The sequence below is a fragment of the Calidris pugnax genome, unplaced genomic scaffold, assembly GCF_001431845.1.
Source record: "Calidris pugnax isolate Ruff unplaced genomic scaffold, ASM143184v1 scaffold44, whole genome shotgun sequence".
Taxonomy (NCBI): Eukaryota; Metazoa; Chordata; class Aves; order Charadriiformes; family Scolopacidae; genus Calidris; species Calidris pugnax.
Window position 1 is genome coordinate 41,152,837 of NW_015094506.1, and position 21,369 is coordinate 41,174,205.

Here is a 21,369-nt window from a genome sequence, read left to right on the forward strand (position 1 = left end):
GCATATTCATAGGAAATTGCTAAACCTGTGAAATATATTGATTTATCTTTTATCACATTGTTTCTTCTTGTAGACACAAACAAGGGATCAAAGGTCTTTTCTGCTTAAATTAGTCTCTGTACTTCATAAAATTAACCTTATTAGACTGGTTGACAGCTCATACTACTGCTATAGACTTCATTATAACTAAAAGAAATTTAGGGCTGAGGAAAATAATAGACAATTATAGATAATAGATGAAGATAATTTTTCTCTCTCATTTCAACCATCTGAAGTTCTCCCAGCAAAAAACCCTAAGCAAGGCTCATCAGTTGCAACAAAAGATATTCACTGTTAAATCTACATTCTGCTAGTTCATTGAACAGGTAGTTGTGACTGAGGAGTCATTTACACTAGGAAGACAGAAGCACATAAAATGATCAAGGTAATGATAGCCCATTATTCAGAATCCCCTACAAAATCAAGATACAGTTAGTTTCATTTTATGAATCTTTTGCACTGCTTTTAACAGCACCTGGATAAGGAGCAGATGTGAAGATAAAACATTATTCCATAATACTTTATGATCATAAATCTCATTTGGGAGTTTCCACTCTCATTCAATTTTATATCAGTTCAGGCAATAGGACTACATATTTCCATGAGCTGCATTCCATTCACCAGACAATCTTCAAGAGGGAAATACTGACAGTGTTTGAAAAGAATTATTGGTATGACCAGGGTAATTATAACAGTGCTTTATGCTTTGGGGAGTAAAGCAACACAGCTTTGGTTCATGGGCAGCAGAGAGACTTCAGTCATAATGTATGTGATGTGGTGTGTTATTCTGTATTATTAGCCTTGCATGGCATTGCTAACGATAAATGGTGTCAAGTCAGGACTAATATAACAGGAACTAGAGTATTCGTAATTCCCTCCTCAACATCTGTTGCATAAAATGTAATTTGCTCATTTGTGCAAGCTGTGCTTCTTCAGAGGCAATCTCCAAATCTTTTTTTTGGATGTACCTGCCCCAATTTGTATAATTTGAATGTGGCCCAAAATAGCCTGCATTTCAATTTCATATAATTTGAGAATGCTGTAGTGAGCAACCTGTTTATTCAAATTACATCAAAACCAAAGCAACACATGGGTATGAGTGACCGGAGAGTCAGAAAAGAAGAATTCAAAGAGGGATTGTTTTCTTGTTTTTTTTCAAGAGGCAGAGCTCTCAGATCACCAGGAAGAATATTAAGGAAAGCAGTTAATATGTAGTTAAAGGAATCGTAATGCACATGAACATATGTTGTTTTACCTAATTTTGATCAACTTAAAAGTAAAAATGTCTTTATTCTTTCAGCTGGGTTTAACACGCCATCTGGTTTAATTATTCCTTAGGTAGCACACTATAAAGTTAATAGTAACAGTATTGTTAAGCCAATCAGAAAAAATGTTTCTGATGTGATTTTTCACCAAGGATGTTTCTCTTAAACCCATTGACTATGAGGTCAATGTAATAAGCTTTCACATAAGTATTACGTTACTGCCAGTGCTTGGCAGATGTTAACTCAGAATTGTCACCTCTAGATTGACTCAAATCTGCTTACTCAGTGAAAGAATTTAGTCATAATCTGAAGTGTTCCTTCAATTCAGAGTTTTGGGCAGAATTTTAATTTTAAACTTATCTAAATAGTTTTGAAATAGTTAAGACTACATGATGGCATTTAAAAACACAAGATCTTACAGGACTGTCGGTTAAGAGGAAATAAATTGCAGTTTATAAAAGTCATGTTGATTAAAGAGTCAAAATACTAAAGTCAGTCTCAGTCCTCATTTCAGCAAGGAAAGATACGCCCAGTGAGAATTCTGAAATCCACTGCTTTGATCAACTAGGCAAGCGAAATATGGAGTTTTCATTATTATTAATTCATTATAATACCAGAGGGAAGGCAGGGAAAGCAGGGATTTAGGGATTCCTTTCAACATCTTTGAGTTGAAAAGTGATTTCAAGCAGTTTTGCATAATCCCAATTTTAGAGAGTCCTAGTGAATTTCACCACTCCACTCTTGCTGACTTTCAACAGGAGCTAATTATTCTTTAAAATCCTAGCTAGAAACTACATCATGTTGTTCATCTTTGAAACTATTATTCCAAAAAAAGTGAATGCTGTAACGGATTCTTACAGAACTGAACATTTTTTATGGCTCTAAAAAAATTTACTGCCCCTGAAGGTGTTTCTGAACTGAGGGAGTAGGAAAAAAATCCCAACAAATCTCTAGAACAGAATTTCATCTCAACAGATGCATAAGAAATACTTTATGAAACACACAACGTACTGTTCTGAATTTAGCAAAAGAAAGGGAGAAGATTTAGAATATACTATTGATAGGGGAGAACCCGATATTCTCATCACCATAACACATAGCTGTATTCTCAAATGTAGTATTATGTGTTCTCATTCCCTATTCCAGATTTCAGCTGCATATGTGACAAAGAATGTTACACAATGATCATGAATTAAGAGAGCAGAAAGTGGACTACAGCCTTATCAGTCATACTGAAAAAAAATAATTAAATCACTTGAAGTAAACAGGTGTTCTTCTGATTCTTAGGCTTCATTGCTCATTGCAACTGGATACAACTTATGCCATAATGCTACTACTCTAAATTACACCAGTTACAGCGGTGTCTGGTGATCCCATGGAACACAAGAGGCAAAAAAACAACTTCATTTCTCAACACCCATACTAAACAGAGTTATTGGAGATCATTTGTGATTTAGTAACTGCCTACAAATCTCATCCAACCCAGGACTCCTTGAGCAGAAAACAGGTAGGGAACAGGAGGGCTTTAGGGACAAGTGTCATATAACCTTCTGCTGTCCCTAAACTTCCCTAGGTATCCATTTATGACTACCGATGTGACCATTGGGCTGAATAATTTACTGATATACCCAAGTAAATTTGTTCTTTCAACTAGATACAGCTGTGACCCATTAATGATAAACAATGATATCAGACAACTTAGGGTACTTAAAAGTGTTTTATAAACAGAACAAATGTTACTCAGAAGTCAGGGATCTCTCCCAGGACTCATTTTGGGAAGTCCTATGAATAAGTACGTTTCCACTGGACATACAATATTGATGAATAGAAGAGACTCCAACTGTAAGTCGGTATTTGAACTTAAAAAGCCTTGTCAACCAGTTCAAAGGAGCTAAGCAACATGTTACAGATTTCAGTAGATGAACAGTAATTCACAGGCAATTCCACAATTTTAGTGCAGTCTGTTATCAGAGAGCGTAACCTCTCCCTTACCCCAGCCACATGTTCCTACACACACCCTTATGCATTCAAGGAAGCTACCTGTCTGAAAGCCAATTTGACCAAAAGAGGAAGAGGGAGGAAAAAAAATAATGTTGGATCACTTTAATGATATGGCTTTCAATGTGGCAGGAGCTCAAAGTTATAGTGGCTTGAAGTGATGGAGAACCACTGGCTCAAGGGCTGTAAATCAGTTTTATTCTCTTTGGATACTGCAGTTTGCTCCAATTTGTAGGGAGCAAACAAAAATACCCAGGTATAGGAACATTTAATAGATGTTGCTGCATGGCTATTCTACTATATATCACCATCTACACCATGAATCACTGGCAATCAGAATCTGCCACACCATCTGTCTTCTGCTTCAAGGGAATGGCATCCAGTTCACGTTCCACTCTTCTCAAATACAAATAACACATGCCCTATAAGCAACTTCTTCATAAACAGTCTCTGTCACTCGCTTGTCCATGAGGGGCACAACCCACAGTCTGGGAAAAACACTGCTAGGGGAATTTTCAAGGCAATAATTCGGAAGATGCTCCACAACTTTAGCATATAATAACTTGAATTAAAAATGACCAGCTGAATGATATAATGTACTGGTTGTTGGAAAAAAAAAAAAAAAGAAAAAAGAAAGGCAACACAGATATAAGTTAACAGCTAGATATGACCACCTCACCAATGTCTAACATTAAGAACAGTGATATTATTAGACAGATCCAAGACTGGAAGGGATCTCCAAGTCATCAAATCTTGTGCCTTGCTATCACAGACCCCTGTGTATTAAAATTCTTTTTCTAAATTAATTAAATCCCACTTCCAAACTTTTTTTGGCCACATCCCTGGAAGAACATTCAAAAACCTACTTACTCTGATAATCAGAGAGCTTTATTGATGTCAGTGTATACCCACTTAATCCTGAGCTAATTCTATCCTTTTTTTCTTCTTTTCTGTTGTTTATTTTCCTGATCTACCTTATTATACCTCTCAGTTGTTGGTTGACTAAAGAAGCCAAGCACTTTTAAACTTAATTTCTGAAGTGGACATTTAATTCCTCTAATATCTAGAATCCAACCACTTTTATGCCTAGTTCATTACGAGTTTCTGAATAAAGGGAACTATACATAGCTTTTCTGATGAAGTCTCAACAATGCTGTCCATAGCGACATTAATACTTCTTGTTTTTCTAATTCACCTTGAGGTCACACATCTTTTTCACAATCCCAGTAATGATTTGTTAGCTGTCCTGCAACTAGCTAATATGCCAAGGTTCTCTATTCCTGGATGATGATAGACGAGATCTCATTTTACTGCACAAATTCATGCTGATAATTAATAAACACATAATGTTGTACTTCGTCTAACTCTAGTTTGCCCCCTTGCTATTACTTAAGTCTTCAGTATGACCCACTGATGCTACACTTTTCCTTATACTCTGATGTAACAGTGAGATTTTAAAATGGAAGCTAAATATGATATGTGAACCCTAAATATATTTGCTTCTCAAAGCATTTGATACAAGGCATTCTTTGATATTATTTAGACCCTTGGCTTCAGTAAAAAACCTCCCAGACTCATGTTGTATCAGATGATGCCATGGTTGAATCATTTGTTCTAAAACAGTGAAACCAGCCAAAACACAAATTCTACATACAAGGATTACTGCAACAGCTATTTGATTTTATATGTAAAAAAAAAAAATATTAAAGCTTTCCATTTAGTAGGAAACAGCTGCACTCTTAACTTTACTATCTGGAAAACAGGAGGAGAAGTAGCTGTTAAAAAAATCGTATCATTTTTAGTGAAAAATCACATCTACTTTGGGAATAATTGCTCTTGACAATAGGTTCTTAGAAAATTACCAGCAAAGCACTGAAATAAAATGTATTAAGATTCAGAAGACTTTTAAACAATTATCAATATGAAAATTAACTACAAATATCAACCGGTGGCCTGTTCACACCTATCAGCAGTCAAGAATACTCAATTCTACCTGAAAATAAATTCTCCAGTCACTCACACACTAGAGTAGCTGGATCAGGAAGCTGTTGAAAAAGGGAGCCTAAAGTATGAACAGAAAGTAATCACTTAACTCCCTTTCTGTCATTCTCTCTGTTTTATTGCAAGTTCTAACAGCTTGATCAATAAAACAAGATCTCAAATTATTACGCTTTTTGCCATAATTTTTCTCCGTAAAGAATCACATACTTGAGGAACAAAACACACACTGGGATTTGGCCAGGCTGGATGGGGCTTTGAGCAACCTGCTCTAGAGGGAGGTGTCCCTGCCCATGGCAGGGGGGTTGGAACTTGATGATCTTTAAGGGCCCTTCCAACCCTAACCATTCTATGATTCAGTGAAGACTAAGCCTTGTCCTATTCTTTCTGCTCCCATGTCAATCATGTGCAAGAAAACATTGATAGATTTTCTACAATTTTAATAAGTGTACTGTTCTTTTGAAAAGGGTTCTAAACAATGATCTTCCTGTAGAGAATCTGACACATTATTTTCTAACTAGTGAAGTAATTGTTTTTCTGTAAATGCAGTTATAAGACCTTGATCTTAAGTTTTAATGTGCAGGTACAGAAATATACTTCACATTTATTTAGCTCAGAAAGACTGTTCTTTTGATTATGACTGCTGACTAGGTGTTAAAAGTACTAAACCATGCAGCAGTCTGACACACCAGTGCTGGACGTGTTCCCAGCTGCTGGACAGAATCTGATGACTGTTTTCTAAGCAAGGTGTTCCATAAAGTAGTAAAAACCTCTCCTGTCTAACACCACCTGTCAGCTGGGCTTCAGACCAGGCCACTGGTCTGAGACAGCACCTGTGGCTCTGCTGGATGACCTCCGCATTACAGGGAAAAGGAAGACAGTCGTATCAATTCTAACAGCCTTGGCAGCTTTGGTATAGCTGTTCTCCAAAAATCCCCACTTTCATCCCAAAGACAGCTGCAGAGGGCAAACTGTAATAGATTGAAATTACTTGGGTCATTTTTCTACAACCACAAACCCAGGACAGTGTGGGCATTTCTTTTCTCTGTCATCTTCAGACTCTCACAATGACTTCTCATCAGGACCTAGATCTAGAGTGTGAGCAGCAGAATGCACACAGCGCGTTCAACTCTACCCCATACCAAGTGCAGACATTACAGATTCTGTAAAAGCTCCTGTTTAAAGAGGAGGCGGAAAGAAATGAATCCAGGAAGACCAAAATAATGCTGGAAGCTTGACAGAAGTGCTCCAAAAAACCAACTTTCTCTAGAATCATTGCCATTTACAAAGATGTTTTTCTTTGTGCTACTAAACCAGGTCAGAGCTTCAAAAATGTATTTTCTTCCTCCTCTTTGGCTCAAACAGCCATGGCAGGAAAAATATCCCCCAGGCTTTCATCTAAGACTTATTGAAACTTACCTGCTTTTTAGGCATGGGTTGGTCCTGGTGAAGTGGTCACTCATATCTGCAGATTTGCACAATATGTATGGAAGGAAGAGGGAACTGCATTTTTATGTGGAAATTAAGCTCCAAAGAAGAAAAAATTCAAAAGGCCGTGCTCATCAGCATAAAACACCCACTAAGCAATAAAAATGTGTATAAAGTCCAGTTCAAACTTTCAAAGGCCTACACTGGTCTGTGAAAGTAACTTCGAACAGAATTGCTATTCTACGAAAACAATTAAGTTTGTCATTCTTGACAATGAAGTGTAAGAGACAAAAATTTTATGAGGTATTAGCATCACTGTGATACTAATTCCCACATGATTAATGGAATAAAATACAAACCTAATTTATTCAGATAAATTTCCCCTAATTTTCTTCTTTTACAGACAAAATAGAAAGACTTCTGTAAATTAATTGAGCTATTTATTCTACAGAAGAGAAAGAGGGACATGCTTGTTGGCAATGTTTTATGAACCTGAAAGGTAATGGGGCCCATAAAACTCCTTGGCACTTGTTTTTGAGTTTCACAAAATTATAGTCTGTACCTCATACTTGAACTGTTAAAAAGACTGTTTCTTTTTCCTGATTCATCTACCAGCCAAATTTCCTGTTCACAAGAATTTGTTTCATAGATTTTTACTCCCTTCTCTCCAAAAAATAATAGAGTTTAAGTTCCTCGAGGTAATAAGTCTTCTAGCAAAGACAAAAATAACAGATGCATGTCCTGCAAAAAAACATGCCACAACCACTATTTTTCGATGTTACTGAAAATATGCACAGAAAATGCATTTATGTTTAGAAACATGTTGTTAGTGTAAGATTTTCTTCATGGAGATTCTTCATCTTACATAAATCTGCTTTTTATTAGTATAGAGAATAGTCCAGCAATGGTGAAAAAAAATACTATAAAATTACTTTATGCTGTGTACATGTGTACCCTAAGAAGTACAGACAGAATAACTCTCTAAAAAAGACATTCTATGAACAAAAAATAATAATTTTCAGTATTTGTAGAAATTCTACATATACATGAAAAAGTTTTCAAATGTTATATTTCAATTAACAGAAAACCAAAGCACATTTTGACAGTGATATCTCAAAAGTACCTTTAGAAATCTGGCTGGGTTTTGTCAGGTTCTCACAAAGCCGTATACTTAATTTAACTAGAATTTAGAAATAGCAAATAAAATAATCAGGCAGATTTGAAAAAAAGATTTGTTTGGTAGATATTTTGATGGCATTTGCATGAATTTCACATGTGGAAGCTCACCACAATCAACTTAACTCCAAGTTCAGGAAAAAGAAAGACTGTTTTCAGTGTTAATTCTCTTTCATTATCTGCAATTGATTTTAAAGGAGTGTTTTCATCTGTTTACAGACAATAAATCAGTCCTCATTTAGACAATAAATCATTCTTCATTTTGTGTGTTTAAACCTGCTCAAAATCCTTATTCTCAGGAAATAAACATTATGGTCATTTTCCTGGAATAATATCAACTATTCATATATGTAGGTTTTAGATGTATCAAGCAACAATCCTTCTGCCTGAGTACAGCCCCAATAACAGCTACGTTCAATGTGAAAGCAAATACATTTTTATGGTTATCACGATTGTATTGTATAGAGCTAAGCACTGCAACAGTGGATGAACCTCCTGGCCAAGATTTGTGTTAGTGTGCACTGCAACTGAATGAGTTAGCCAATAAACATTCTGTAAGATCTTGATTTTCCTCCCTCTCAGCTAAAATACTACCGATGTGGGGAACTAATATTTTGACAGTTTGCTAACAGATTTAATTCATCCACTATGGCAGTTCTTGCATTAAGCAGAGACAGAAGGGGATGCTCTCCCTTTTCACCAAGTACGGCTTCCTGACTAGCAGTAACATTTCAGACTCAGGTGCCCATGGAAAAGACAGAGAGAGACAAGGCTCAGCACAGAATCTACTACCTGAACGCAAGCACTCAACCCAGATCTTAGCCTTCCTTAAATGATTTGCAGCCATAGACATGCATCATACCCTACAAACCAATAAAGCTATTTATCTTACAGTCCTAGAAAGAAATGCTGTTATCAACATTTAAATATTTGTTTTGATATAAACTTAGAAGAAAGACACACAGAAAAAAAATATGGCATTTATTTATTGATCAAGCTAATAAACAAAATACTCCTCTCAAAAATTCCAGAGAAGATACAAATTAACCAGTATTATACATTTGTTTCCAATGAAGCAAAACTAAAAGGGATGATCCAAAGTATCATGTGGTTTTCTCATATGTGTATCTCTGTGTTTATACATCAATCAGTCCTGGGATGTAGGTAAGAGGAAAAGCAACCAGCACACAAACAAGTCTCAGTGTGAATTTACACGCTTTCATTTTTTAAGGAAAGAATTTTTCTGACAGTTTTCAAATCGGGTTGTACCTGATTTGAAAGGTGCTCTGTTGACTTTTAAAGAAATGCTGTCAAAGTCTGCAAATCAAAGTTAATACCCAGCTTCCAATTCTTTTCAATATTTCAGCAACTAAAATTCAAAATTTTACTTCCTCTATTACTTCTTTAAATTTATACTTTTTTTTTTTTCCTTCTAACCAAGTTTCCCCTATTACCTTCCAATTAAAAAAAAAAAAAAAAAAAAAAGAACAACAAAATAACCCATCAGACTCATGGCTCTATCTCTGCTCTTCAGGGAGAAAAAATCAGCAAATTTAGAGATGTGGGAAAAAAAATGTTACATTTTGATTAGGTAAGTTCAGCTACAATGCTACATTTTGAGATAAATATTTGCATGATAGAAATACATACACTGAGAAGAGCAAACCAGAAAGCAAAATAAAAACATGAAATTTGTCAGAAACATACTTTAGAAACCCTGCTCTTTGACTTCACAGAAGAGCTCTGAAACTTTCATTCCATATGCTTTATGAGACCATTCCTTTCAAACAAAGGCCAAACCAAACTAGCTCTGCTTTAAGTTCTAACTTCCTGCCACCCACTTTTAAGAGAGCTGTTCCTGTTCCACAACTGGAAAAATGCATATTTTCCAGCCAAAATATAGGTATCCTTTGTCACAGAAAACATACATGACATAAGTAAAATTAACACTCAGCTGAAATCTAGACACCCCTATCATGACAAATGTTGTTTACCCATCATATCTACCAGGGCTCTCTGGCATTTTGGCAACCCAAAATGTCTGTTGAAATTACATGCAATGAAACTGAAAGCATATTTTTTCTCAACAGTTCAGTTCTAACCCTCTGTGCATAGTCACATCTGTTGCTTTAATATACTTTTAAAATAATTTAAAATGACACAAGAAAAATTAAACTCTAATTTTTGGATGTATTATATCATCTCTGCACTGCCAGTTTACTAAGTCCTAATAAGGTACACGTAAGTCTACAGTGTGCCATATCACAGAGTTTATAATTGGGCTCAGAGAACCTGATGCATGTGGAAGAAAAACAACCAAGCCCAACTCTCAAATCTCTGCAGATCTAGCAGTTGGAAGAAAAAGTCTCTACACATATATCAAGTTAATTTGTCTGAGAAGTCACTGGCAAACCGTGATTCACATAGCTGTACTTGTCAGAAGGAGTAACAGAAAAGCACTTCACAAAGTGGCAAGACAAACAGTAGGGCCAATTCACCTGACCTTAGATAAGGAAAATAAGAAAGCAAAACTGAAAAATACAGGAAAGTAATAGCGGGATCCATGCCAACACGGAGCGCTAAATTCTAAAATAAGCTCTCAGGAAGGAAATGGACATCAGTTACTACAAGCAATGAAAGGAAAGCCAGTGAAATATATTGGGAATGTGCTCTAATAAGGCAATGTAGGAAATATTTTCCTGAGTTCTACAAATTTGGTCTTTGAGGGAGACAAAATATCACCAATAAATTTCAGGGATTTAACTAAAAAAATGAGATGGGTAGTTGCTTCATTTTATTTTACATCTGTGCTACTATTAAAATATCAGGAGGAAAAAATTACTTTTGGTCTGTGAAATTGAGGATTCTGAAGGACATCCTTTTCCTCTATATAGGGATACATTATCTGAGCAACAGTTCTTGGCATTGCATATGCTCGGTATGATGCCAGTCTTATGAAGTCAATGTAGTATTTGTGCCAAAGAATACGCTGGTTTACCTATACTCCTGTCAAATGTCAAAATGGAAAAAGATAAGCATTAAGCTGTTTCATAGGAATTACTTTTGAAATGCCACCAACTCATGTATTATAAGTTGTTTTAAAACTAATTCATTGGAAATGCATCTGAAACACCTCAAATCCATCTATTGTGATTACAAGTAGCAGTTCATATAACTTGTTACCACCCTAAGAGTTCACAGCAGCACTTTACAGAACTCTGCAAAAGCACAGGAAAGGGAGCCTACATAACACTATAAACTGTTAAAAAGTCACTTGGGTAAGGCATCGTAAAGAAGATTATATTAGAAAATAATCACATTTATAGATGGAATTAAGGTAGAGATCTCTAGTTATACAGGCATCAGTAAGAGATTTGGCCAGCCTTTAGACAAAAAATGTCAATGAAGATATATACCATGGAAAAAAAGTGAATAGCAGCAATATACTCCTTGAACAAAAACATATTGATAAAAGAATGAGGTATGGAAGGCAACAAATCTTTTCAGATGAAAAGGACTGTAAAAATAGCACTTACGCTGAAGAACTTAGAATTGGAGGAACCACTCAGGTCATAAAGCCCAATATCCTACCAAAAATAACCACGTAACATAAATTTTTTTCATACAAAGCTTTTATTTTCCAGATGAGGGGAGAAGGAAAGGCAGGAGGAGTTGAAGGGGGTGGCACTTCAATGCTCAGTGCAATCTTTATCTGCTCTTATATTCAAGGCAAGCATTTCTAGTCTTCTTTGCCCCTGTTGCCCCTTATGTATATGTCCACATAGAGCACCTATAAACTTTTTCTTACCTAAATCTCCACTAGATGACGGCGATTCAAATGTATTAATCACACTACAAAGGTTGCACAGTGCCAATGTGTTTAATATTGTTTTATATGGAAGAGGCTTAAAAAATGAGCCAAAGAATGATAAACTTTTGGTACACTCATGTAAAATTCACCCAATTTCCAGCTTTTTGGAGAAATACAGTATTTTTCCAGTGCCCATAGTGTGAAAATACTGGCAAAGAAACTGAAGAATTTACAGTAAGACCAAACACATCGTAAAAAATGTTCAGGATACAAGCTGTTTGCAAAGATGTCTTCAGAAGATCCCAGTAATTTATGCCAACTACATCCCTCAATTTGTACAAATCCTTTGCTGCAATAGTTTAGCACCTTGATCTATAGTCTTAATGAATCTGTATGAATCTGTATCACATGCCTATTTTTCTATGTTTTTTCTTCCCTACAGAAATACTGAATCAGTTTCTTGGCATTAAATATTTCAATATTAAGTGTGGGCCTTGAAAATAAAAAAAGCAGCATTTTAAAGATGCTGTAATGAAGGACTGGATTAGTGTGATAATATATATGTTCAAAATCTTAGCAACTTGTCTAATCAGCTTTTTAGTCAACAAAGACAAGCACTTCTGCAGCACAATTTGCCTCAAACCACATCATGTATCTAAAACAGGTTTCATGAACTGCACTGTAAAAATGTCTGTTTCCACCAATTTTAAAATGAGATTAGGGTAAATGTAGATGACTATAGATACTCCAAAAATCTGAAGTAAGGAAAAACAGGCCTATTCAGATGGAATTGAAACTATTTGTCAGACAATGGGATCTGAGTTCCAGACCATATATATTTGTTTTTCTCTGATAGCCCATATATATTTGTTTTTCTCTGATAGCCCAAAAGGAAAACATCTGTGAAAATTCTTTAAAATGGTATCTTCAAACAATCATTAGTTCAGGTATTAGGATATACAAATACATGTTAGGTCAAATGCCTTATAGAATGTAATTTCAGCGAAACTACCACTGCCATCAGTAAGAGGTAACCTCACACAATATCTATTACACTTGTATTTAGTTTAATTTAAAGCAAGAGACCAAAAGTCACAGAATGGTTTGGGTCGGAAGGGACCCTTAAGGCCATCTAGTCCAATCCTCCTGCCATGGGCAGAGACACCTTTCACTACATTAGGTTGCTCAAGGCCCCATCCAACCTGGCCTTGAAAACTTCGAGTGATTGGGGCATCCACAACTTCTCTGGGCAACCTGTTCCAGTCTCCTGCCACTCTTACCATAAAAAAAAATTCTTCATTATGTCCAATCTGACTCTCTTTCATCCTAAAACCATTGACCCTTGTCCTGTCACTACAGGCCTCCATAAAACAGCTCTTTCCATCTTTCCTATAAGCCCCTTTCATATACGGAAAGGCTGCAACAAGGTCTTCCTGTAGCCTTCTCTTCTCCAGGATGAACCCCAACTCTCTCAGCCTTTCTTCATACAGGAGGTGTTCCAGCCCCCTGATCAGTTTTGTGGGCCTCCTCTGGATTTTGCCAGAAGTGCTAGAAGTCACTGTTCCCACAGCATTTTGATATTTCTGTTTGCAATTGAATCATTTAATGAAAAGTGCAAGAGCTTAGCTTAAACCCACTTCTATCATCTGTCTAAGCTGTTCTGCCAAACTTTGCACTGGTATTGTTCAATGGAAAAATTAAATATTCCGCTAAAAGGGATACTGACCTCTGAAAGTATCCAAAGTGATACAAGCATTTGGGGTTAACAGTATCTCATATTGTCAGTGTATCATCTCTTAGAACGCATTTGTCAACATCAGAGTTCTAAGATAATAAGGAAAAAAAAAAGAGTTCCAAGAACAAAAGTAAGTGCCACTATAAATTAAACTATGATTAACAAGAACACAATAAGAATTCCCTTTTACATTTTGATAGAATTCAGAAATAAAAAACTCTTTTTCATATATGGTAATTTCTCATTTCTGTAGGTATTAAGGACCTTTGTCTCAGATGATGCAGTTTTGTCAGCTAGTGGAACCAGCAGGTTCTACCGCTGTGCTTGAATACAGTCGATCACTACAATTCTTCTCTACAATGGATGAAAAATCAGGAATCAGTCCAACCAACATAACTTGCAATTTGAAACGTTACCAATCTCCTAGGCATTCTGCTCTGGGCTTTTATTCAGTTTTTGGTACACAAAATACAAACAGAGTACATCTGTTAACAATGTTTATAAATTAACCTCTACACAAAACAAAATGAGAGACAGTCCCAGTTCTGGACCTTCAAAACACAAAACCAAACAATGGAGTCAGAGCTCAAATTGCTACTTTCAGTCACAGGTAAAGACAGAAGGAAGTTTATTTTGCCAGATACATGATCCTAAAAATATTGTAAGATCCTGCCCTGTTAAAACACTCTCATGTTGGAAGAGCAGAAGATGCCAGTGGTGGAGGGCTCTTAAAGACAAGAGTCAGCTGTCTTAACTTGGGCTGCAAGAGAACATCAAAACTAAAAATAAGTCATACCAACCTAAAGCCTTGACGGGAATTGCAACCAAAGGAAAACCAGTAGCTAGAGGTCTCTCTAGGTATAGTTAATGTTTTCTCCAGCAACAGCATATCATTTGGCAAAATAAATAACATTTTGTTCTCGAGAAGTAACTTTCTTATTGCTGTACTGAGCCACAGGCACTTAAAAGTGCTAGGAGACACAAAACCGGGGATGATATCTCTGTTGCACAGAGACTTGTTTGAAAAATAGTTAGTTCTGCTCCTCACATGAGATTTAGATGAGATACTTTTCTGTTATATGAGAGCAATCATGTGTTTGAAGAAAGATGTCAAAAGAAGCAGTCTATCCAGAGATCAAACTAAGATACAGGCCACAAAGTCTTCAGGAGATCAACAGATCATCACGTGAATGCAAAACCCTCTACCATTATGTTTGTGATTCCTGTACTGTAGCCAAAGTCCATTTATTGAAAAACATGTACAGAATCTTTGAAATAACCTCTACACCAAGAATATTGGAAAACATACCCTAAATACGGTTCATATATTTTCAAATAGTCACCACATAACATTTTCCTATTTGCAGGGCTAACATAAAAGCATACCCATGAAGAGATGACTTCCCAAAACATCTACAATAGCAATTTTGCCAGCCATCTGTGCAAAAAGCAGTGTAATTTCCCTTTAAACAGAGAAAAAAAAAAAAACAAAAAAAACAAAAACTTAAACAAATCCCCAGCCAAACAGCAGAACAACACACCTGGTCAAATATGAGCCTAAGCATGAAAACATTCTGGTTTGAATTTAGCAACAAAGAATATGCAGACCAGGAAGACTGCGGTTAATCAATGCTATCTTGATTTGCCTATGTATTTGACACTTCTGTATATACTTCGGTACCGAAGTGCATTTTTTAATTACTGGCAACATTCAAGGTATACCTCTAATAAAAATCATTTGGCATGCCAGATGCTGGACTAGCTGTCAATGTGGTTTTTTCACATAAAAGCCTTATGGTTAAAGCACTCGTTAAGAAAGCACTAAATTACACCTAAAAACTGAGAGATTTCATACCCCAAACTTCTAGCAGAGAAGCGTAAGTGGGGAAATACCCAGTCACAAGGCTACACCCAGTAGAGGATTTACTACCAGTTCTTCAATGAAGTCACTAAGCTATGAGTGAAAGATTAACGGGACCCCGGAAAAAAAAGATACAATCTAGCCCGTGTTTACACACTTAGCTGGAGCAGTGGGGCTCTACTCCATGCTCCCAATTCTGTTTTCATATATGGTAAGAACAATACAGCACATTGCATAAACAGAGGAAAAAAAAGGCAAGTCAAAGAGGTCTCAATCTCTCCCCTGTCAACCTTCTTGAAAGACATGGAATATTCCGCTGCCACATTGAAAATATCCATTTCTTTCTAGTTCCCCCTCCCTACCTGATTCCCTTAACAACTATCTGTACCAGTGGTTATACTTGCAATGGAACTAAGTTACCAGAATTCAAATACATTTGAAAATGGTAAATGGTGCTTACCTAACCTAAAAGTGTTGAATTCAACATTAAAAGCAATATACAGACATTTCTTATGATGATTCCAATGACTTCTATGTAATACATGATCTGGACAGACTACAGCATAACTGCTGAGATTGTGAGACAATCTCAATGTCAGTTTGGTACTTACATTGACAGGTAGTATGTTGTAGAGGCCATTAAGTTCAAAGCACTGATTTTAATTCAAAAAATGAATCTTAAAAAGGCACTGCTGTGATGTTATATAAAAAGGCAAAATTTTAATGCCTAGCTTTTCTTATTTAATGTCATCAAAGCATTAATTTTTCTATACACAAACTAGACTGAAAAAAAGTTTGAATAGTGACAGTTGCTCTATATGTCACATGCATTCTGTCTGTGGAGTTTGGGAAAAATACAAGAACAATAATTCTTGCAGAAAACACAGTAACATTAGAGATCAGTTTGGACAGATTAAAAAAAAAAAATCTTTTTCATTTGTAAAAAACAGAGAAAGCAATCTGAATGATATAGGGCCAGTAACAGCAGCTGTAGGCCTTCATTCAGAGAGGACTTGTTTGCATCCAATATAAATCAGCAGTGACTGTTCATCATCTAGGAGCTGCTCAGTAGTCAATGCATGATATGGTAGCTCCTGTTGGAGAGTTGTCCAGGTGACAGTCACAGCTAATTGCCATCCCTGCTGGCCATCTCAAATAGCATAAGGAGACAATAAGACCTAGAGACCATAACAGCCTGTGTCTTCTAGACTGAAAGAAATTCCAGAACAGGACGATGAAAAGGTGTTTCTCAAAGGAGCAACGTCCACTTAATTTAAAACAACAGGAACACAATTTAAGGTGAGGTTGATACAGTATTTTTCATGGGAATTATCTGCACTTTGTATGGTACCCTGCAAAATCTTTGAGACTTCTGCTATTTATGCTGAGGGCTTGATTCTTCTGCTCAAGAAATTCCATCAGTCATTTAATAGAACCTATCTGTAATTCATCATTACTATGTATTTATTTTGTATTCTGCAGGCAAAAGAAATAATGAGTTTGGAGAACATTTCCTCTTCCCATTTCTTATTACTGTGAAAGAACTTGTACTTACAATGCAGAACTACAGAGTTACGGGCAATATTTTGCATTTTGGACTTTTGCATTCTTTTTTCCTAGTACTATCACCATTCAGAAAGCATAAATGCTGGGCTTCAAATTGCTCTCTTCCATATACAGTATTTAAAACAAGGTGAACTTTCCAAGTACCATTCAGTTTTGCTAATTCCTTTCAAAAACCCCATTTGCGTGCCTTTATAAGTATTACCTTAGCAGAACAGGAAAACCTATAACACGACAGGAGTCTAATGTTTTATTCTTTATGCTTACAAAACAGTAAAAAATAAGGAAAGCCAAAAGCTCATAACAGCCACAGAATTTGCTAAAGCTGAATCATACGTCGTTTAAAAAGTCACCATTTACATATAATAAGCATCTCAGTATTTACAGCAAAGCCAACTGAATAAATTCACTAAGAAGTAATTCTGGATCAAAACCATGTTATTTTTAGATTTCTGATGCAGCACGCAACTTTGAAACCACAGATAATTTGTTTAATTTGACCAAACTTTTTAACATGGAAAAATGTAAACCCAGTTACAGAAGGAGAAAAAAAACCCAATTCAGTGTACCTTCACAACACAAAATCAATTCTTAAAGAATTCACTGTAGGTACCTCTCTCTGGTCTATCACTGTTCATTAAAAAAGTACGCTGAATACAGGTCCAGGATCCAAAAATGTCACTACTCCTCTAATTCTGAACTGCCATTGAAGGTGTTCACCTTCTACCAGGATAGCCTTCTGAGACAGTTTTCACTTATGGTTCTGTTAATTAAACCAACTCCTTGATGATTACACCAAGGACCGTAAATAGCCTATTTCTACTATTTGATTTTTGCCTTCTCCTGTTGAGAACCTACCAAACCATTTTTCTTCAGTTGGAGAATATTGCATTATATTTATCACTATAGCAACTAACCTAATTGATTTGATGCAGGTTTCTCTTCCACCATAGGATGGAGCCACTATCCCTAAGTATAATCTACACATTTAAGAAAGAAAAAATGATCAGTTTATAATTTTACCATGTCAATCAGAAAATAATTGTTCTTCAGAAATTAAAGTATAAATGAAAGTTTAATGGAATGCACATATACATCCAGAACATGCTTTATAAATACGCTTATCTGTTAAGTGAAACTCAGAGTATGTTGTTTACTGGTTGCATAGGGATGACTATTGTACAACAAATACATTCCCAGAAACAAAGATTCACAAAGTAATTAGGGGAAGGGGAAAAAAGATACGTATGACTGATTCAGGAATAAGCTTTGTCAGACCAGTAGACTAAAAATGAAAATAAGCAAGGTAGATCAAAACTTTTATTTATAGTCCTAAAAAAATGGAAATATGTAAAAGTTCGGGGTTTGTTTTTTTCTTTTTGAGTTGCAGGGTTTGATGTAAATGTAGTAAAATGATGCAGTGAGAGATCAGGGTTTGATGCAAATGTAGTAAAATGATACAGTGAGAGATGATCAGATACAAGGTTCCTGTAATTACTTCACCTGTATTGTTTTTTTACAGAAGTCTGCTTGATATCAGAGATTTAAGCTGGTATATTTCCATATACCTGAATATAAGGTTTGTGGAAAAATACAGAACACTTTACATTGCCAAGTTATTTTCTTTTACTTCCTAAGAAATACAGCAAGGCTGTTATTCCTAAAACATAACTGACACCCTCCTCTCCCCCCTCCACTTATGCTTTTCTTCAGAAAATACGGCATAAGACAAAAAAAAGACTGAATAAAACCTAGATGATTTTTAAAAGAAGTCATAAAATTTGCAGTACTACTTTACCTAGAAATAGCTTCACATTTTTTTCCTTGATGTTTAAACATCTTCACCCTTTCCAGAGAGCAAAAACATTTTTTGCAATTTTTCAAATACTACCGCTAGAAAAGATGTTCATGGCGCTTCATTAACATTTGGAATTGCAGTTATCAAATCAGTGAAAGATTACATAAATGGTGGAGTGTTTTGACACTGCATATTTTAAGCTGCATGGTGCTTTTCAACACTATATAGAATGAAGAGCGTACTACATGTTTGAGGAACACCATCTACACTGCCTGAGAGAACTAATTAGAAACTGGTCATTTAATCACATCAGAAATTGCTTTCATACAATCAGCTAACAATTGCATTGTTGAGCATTAGTAAACAATGCAAAAAATAAATGAACAATATATAACAATTCAAATGGACAACTTCATTCCTTAAAACAGAACATTGTCAAACCTCTCACTGTTGAGTATAAATAATTTTTAAGGTGTCAGAGTTTACATTTAACTCTTTCTGAGGCTACAATGATAGAAGATACCTGCACAGAAGAACTCATATATTCTCATAAAAAGCCCGGGACCCTCCAGACATTTCTAGCACAAACTTAATCAAATATTTCTTATTACTAATATCCAGCTGAATTCCCTATACACTTGAACAATTCGTCCTGTAATATGCATTTACTCAGTCATTTATCTCCCAGTATGCACATAAATTATTTAAAATCTAAGTTTGTTGTTTAGTATACCCTCTATATTAGCACATTGAATATGGCAATATGGAGAAATGAAATTACTTAAAAGCATGGCCTCTTTGATATGAATTTTTAGGAGAAGTGTAATGCAAAATGTGCTTAATTACAAAAAAATAATTACAAAATATGTTACTGTTTTTTGGAATAATCCTCTTTCTACAGAGAGTCCCTAAACATGAAAAAAAATGAATTAAAGGTTCTCTTAGCCAATTACAATCTTGTTTCAGAAAAAAAAAAAAAAAAAAAACACACAGAAAAATGGAGCATATAATACAGATGGAGGGAATGAAATAGAGGGTTAAGAAATGCAGCAGGCATACTCCTGAAAAACAGAATCCATTTCCTATTCATCATAACCTACACCTATTACAGCTCAACAAGATAAGCCTAGTGCTAAGTCTTTTATGCTACAGCTTAATGAAAGGAATGCAGAGTATGGGTAAATTACAGACCACATTCAGCCCAGGTTGGGAAAATACAGTGTAGATTCATTTTGGCAAAGTTGTACAGGTCCCTTCTGATAAATTACACATTTTTTTTTATTATTGCATAGAAACTACTTTTTCTATTATTTTTGAAAGATTCCCACTCTGGAATCATGGACTCACTTGCATTCCACAGAAGTATGGGCATCAAATGTATTTATATTATGCAACTGATTGAAAATGACTCTTGCTGAGAGAAAAACAAAATAACAAGAAAAAATAAAGACTTTTAAAAGTACTATTAGTCCAGGCACTTGATTCTTACAGCTATCTTATCTGCAACTTGGTGTGATTAGTGAACAATCTATTGAGCCTGAAAAAGAATATCCCAAACTCTACTGATAACCTGTGATGCAACTCTAAAACTGATATCATGGGCTTACTAAACTGCTGAGGATATGCTAAGGAAGTGCCAGGGTGTTCCAATGCAATTTCACAGTCAGAGGATCACATATGATCCCAGTGATGTTAAGACATCTGTCACTTGCCTAAATATGGGCTTCCCAAAGGAATGAACATAAGCAAAACAGCTTCTATTCATGGAAGGTAGATGGGGGTAGGAGCGTGTACGTGGAGGGAGCAGACTGGGAGAGAGCTGGTAATATCTGACAATCAACAGTGCAGAGTGGATCACGGTTACTGCCACTAAAAAGTTTGTTCCTCAGATCCAAGAGATGCTTCTGTTTGGACTGGAAATGCCATACCTACAACCCATGGACACCTCATGCTCCCAAGTAGCAGCAGTATTTAAGTGTCGGTCTACCTGCTTTACCATGGGGGAGTCAAGGGGTAAGCGAGGAGGTGGCAAGTCTAAGGCACAGTACCTCACCTGCCCGCTTCAGATCTCGGCCTTTGCCAGAAGCGTTACCTCAGACGGGAAGGGCGTGGATTTACATCCAGCAAAAGCACCAGGACAAATATGTACTTACTGCAGTAAGCGATTAGGAGACTAGCCAGGATCATGATAGCCCAGAAAGTTGAGGACATGCTTGGCAAGGCGTTGGCATCTTTCCTACTGCTTCTCCTGGGAGATGGAGCCATTGAAGCCACTTCCCCAGTGTGGGGGGGAGAAAGTCAGACAGTTTCACCAGCCAGCTCTCCCCTTGACTGATGGCCTTTCTCCAGGTGTAATCCCCAAGGAAGGCATCTTCCAACGACCCAGCGGTCCGTCAGCAGCAACACGGCCCTGTCGCAGGAATCATCTTCCAACCAGAAAGCCAAGGCGACTCTAAAGCCTGCAGGACTTCGTGCTGGGGCTCGGCTGCCTGGCGTGGTGCTGAGCTCGCAAGATGTCCCACGAACCTGCCTCTACTTCTTTTTTTTTTTCCTTTCCTTTTTTAATTGACAGAACTTGCTTGGCTCGCTGTCCGTCCCCCTGCCTGCTCCCCCTCCCCCGGCAGGCAGACCCCCGCAGGCAGGGGCCCGGGCCCGGGCGGCGCTACCGCGGGGCGGCCTCCCCCGCCCGCCCGCCCG

At 36.5% G+C, this 21,369-nt stretch overlaps 1 protein-coding gene across 5 annotated transcripts in view; it reads right to left on the reverse strand.

Annotated features, from left to right (window-relative positions):
• FAM19A5 (family with sequence similarity 19 (chemokine (C-C motif)-like), member A5) overlaps nucleotides 1-21,274 on the reverse strand; it is a 429,216-nt gene extending 407,942 nt beyond the window's left edge. For all 5 annotated transcript variants that reach the window (XM_014963212.1, XM_014963211.1, XM_014963210.1 and 2 more), the window contains exon 1: nucleotides 20,826-21,274. In XM_014963212.1, the coding sequence (XP_014818698.1) occupies nucleotides 20,826-20,937 (112 nt within the window). In that variant the 5' untranslated portion in view covers nucleotides 20,938-21,274. The remainder of the gene's footprint in view (nucleotides 1-20,825) is intronic.
• Nucleotides 21,275-21,369: the final 95 nt, after the last annotated feature.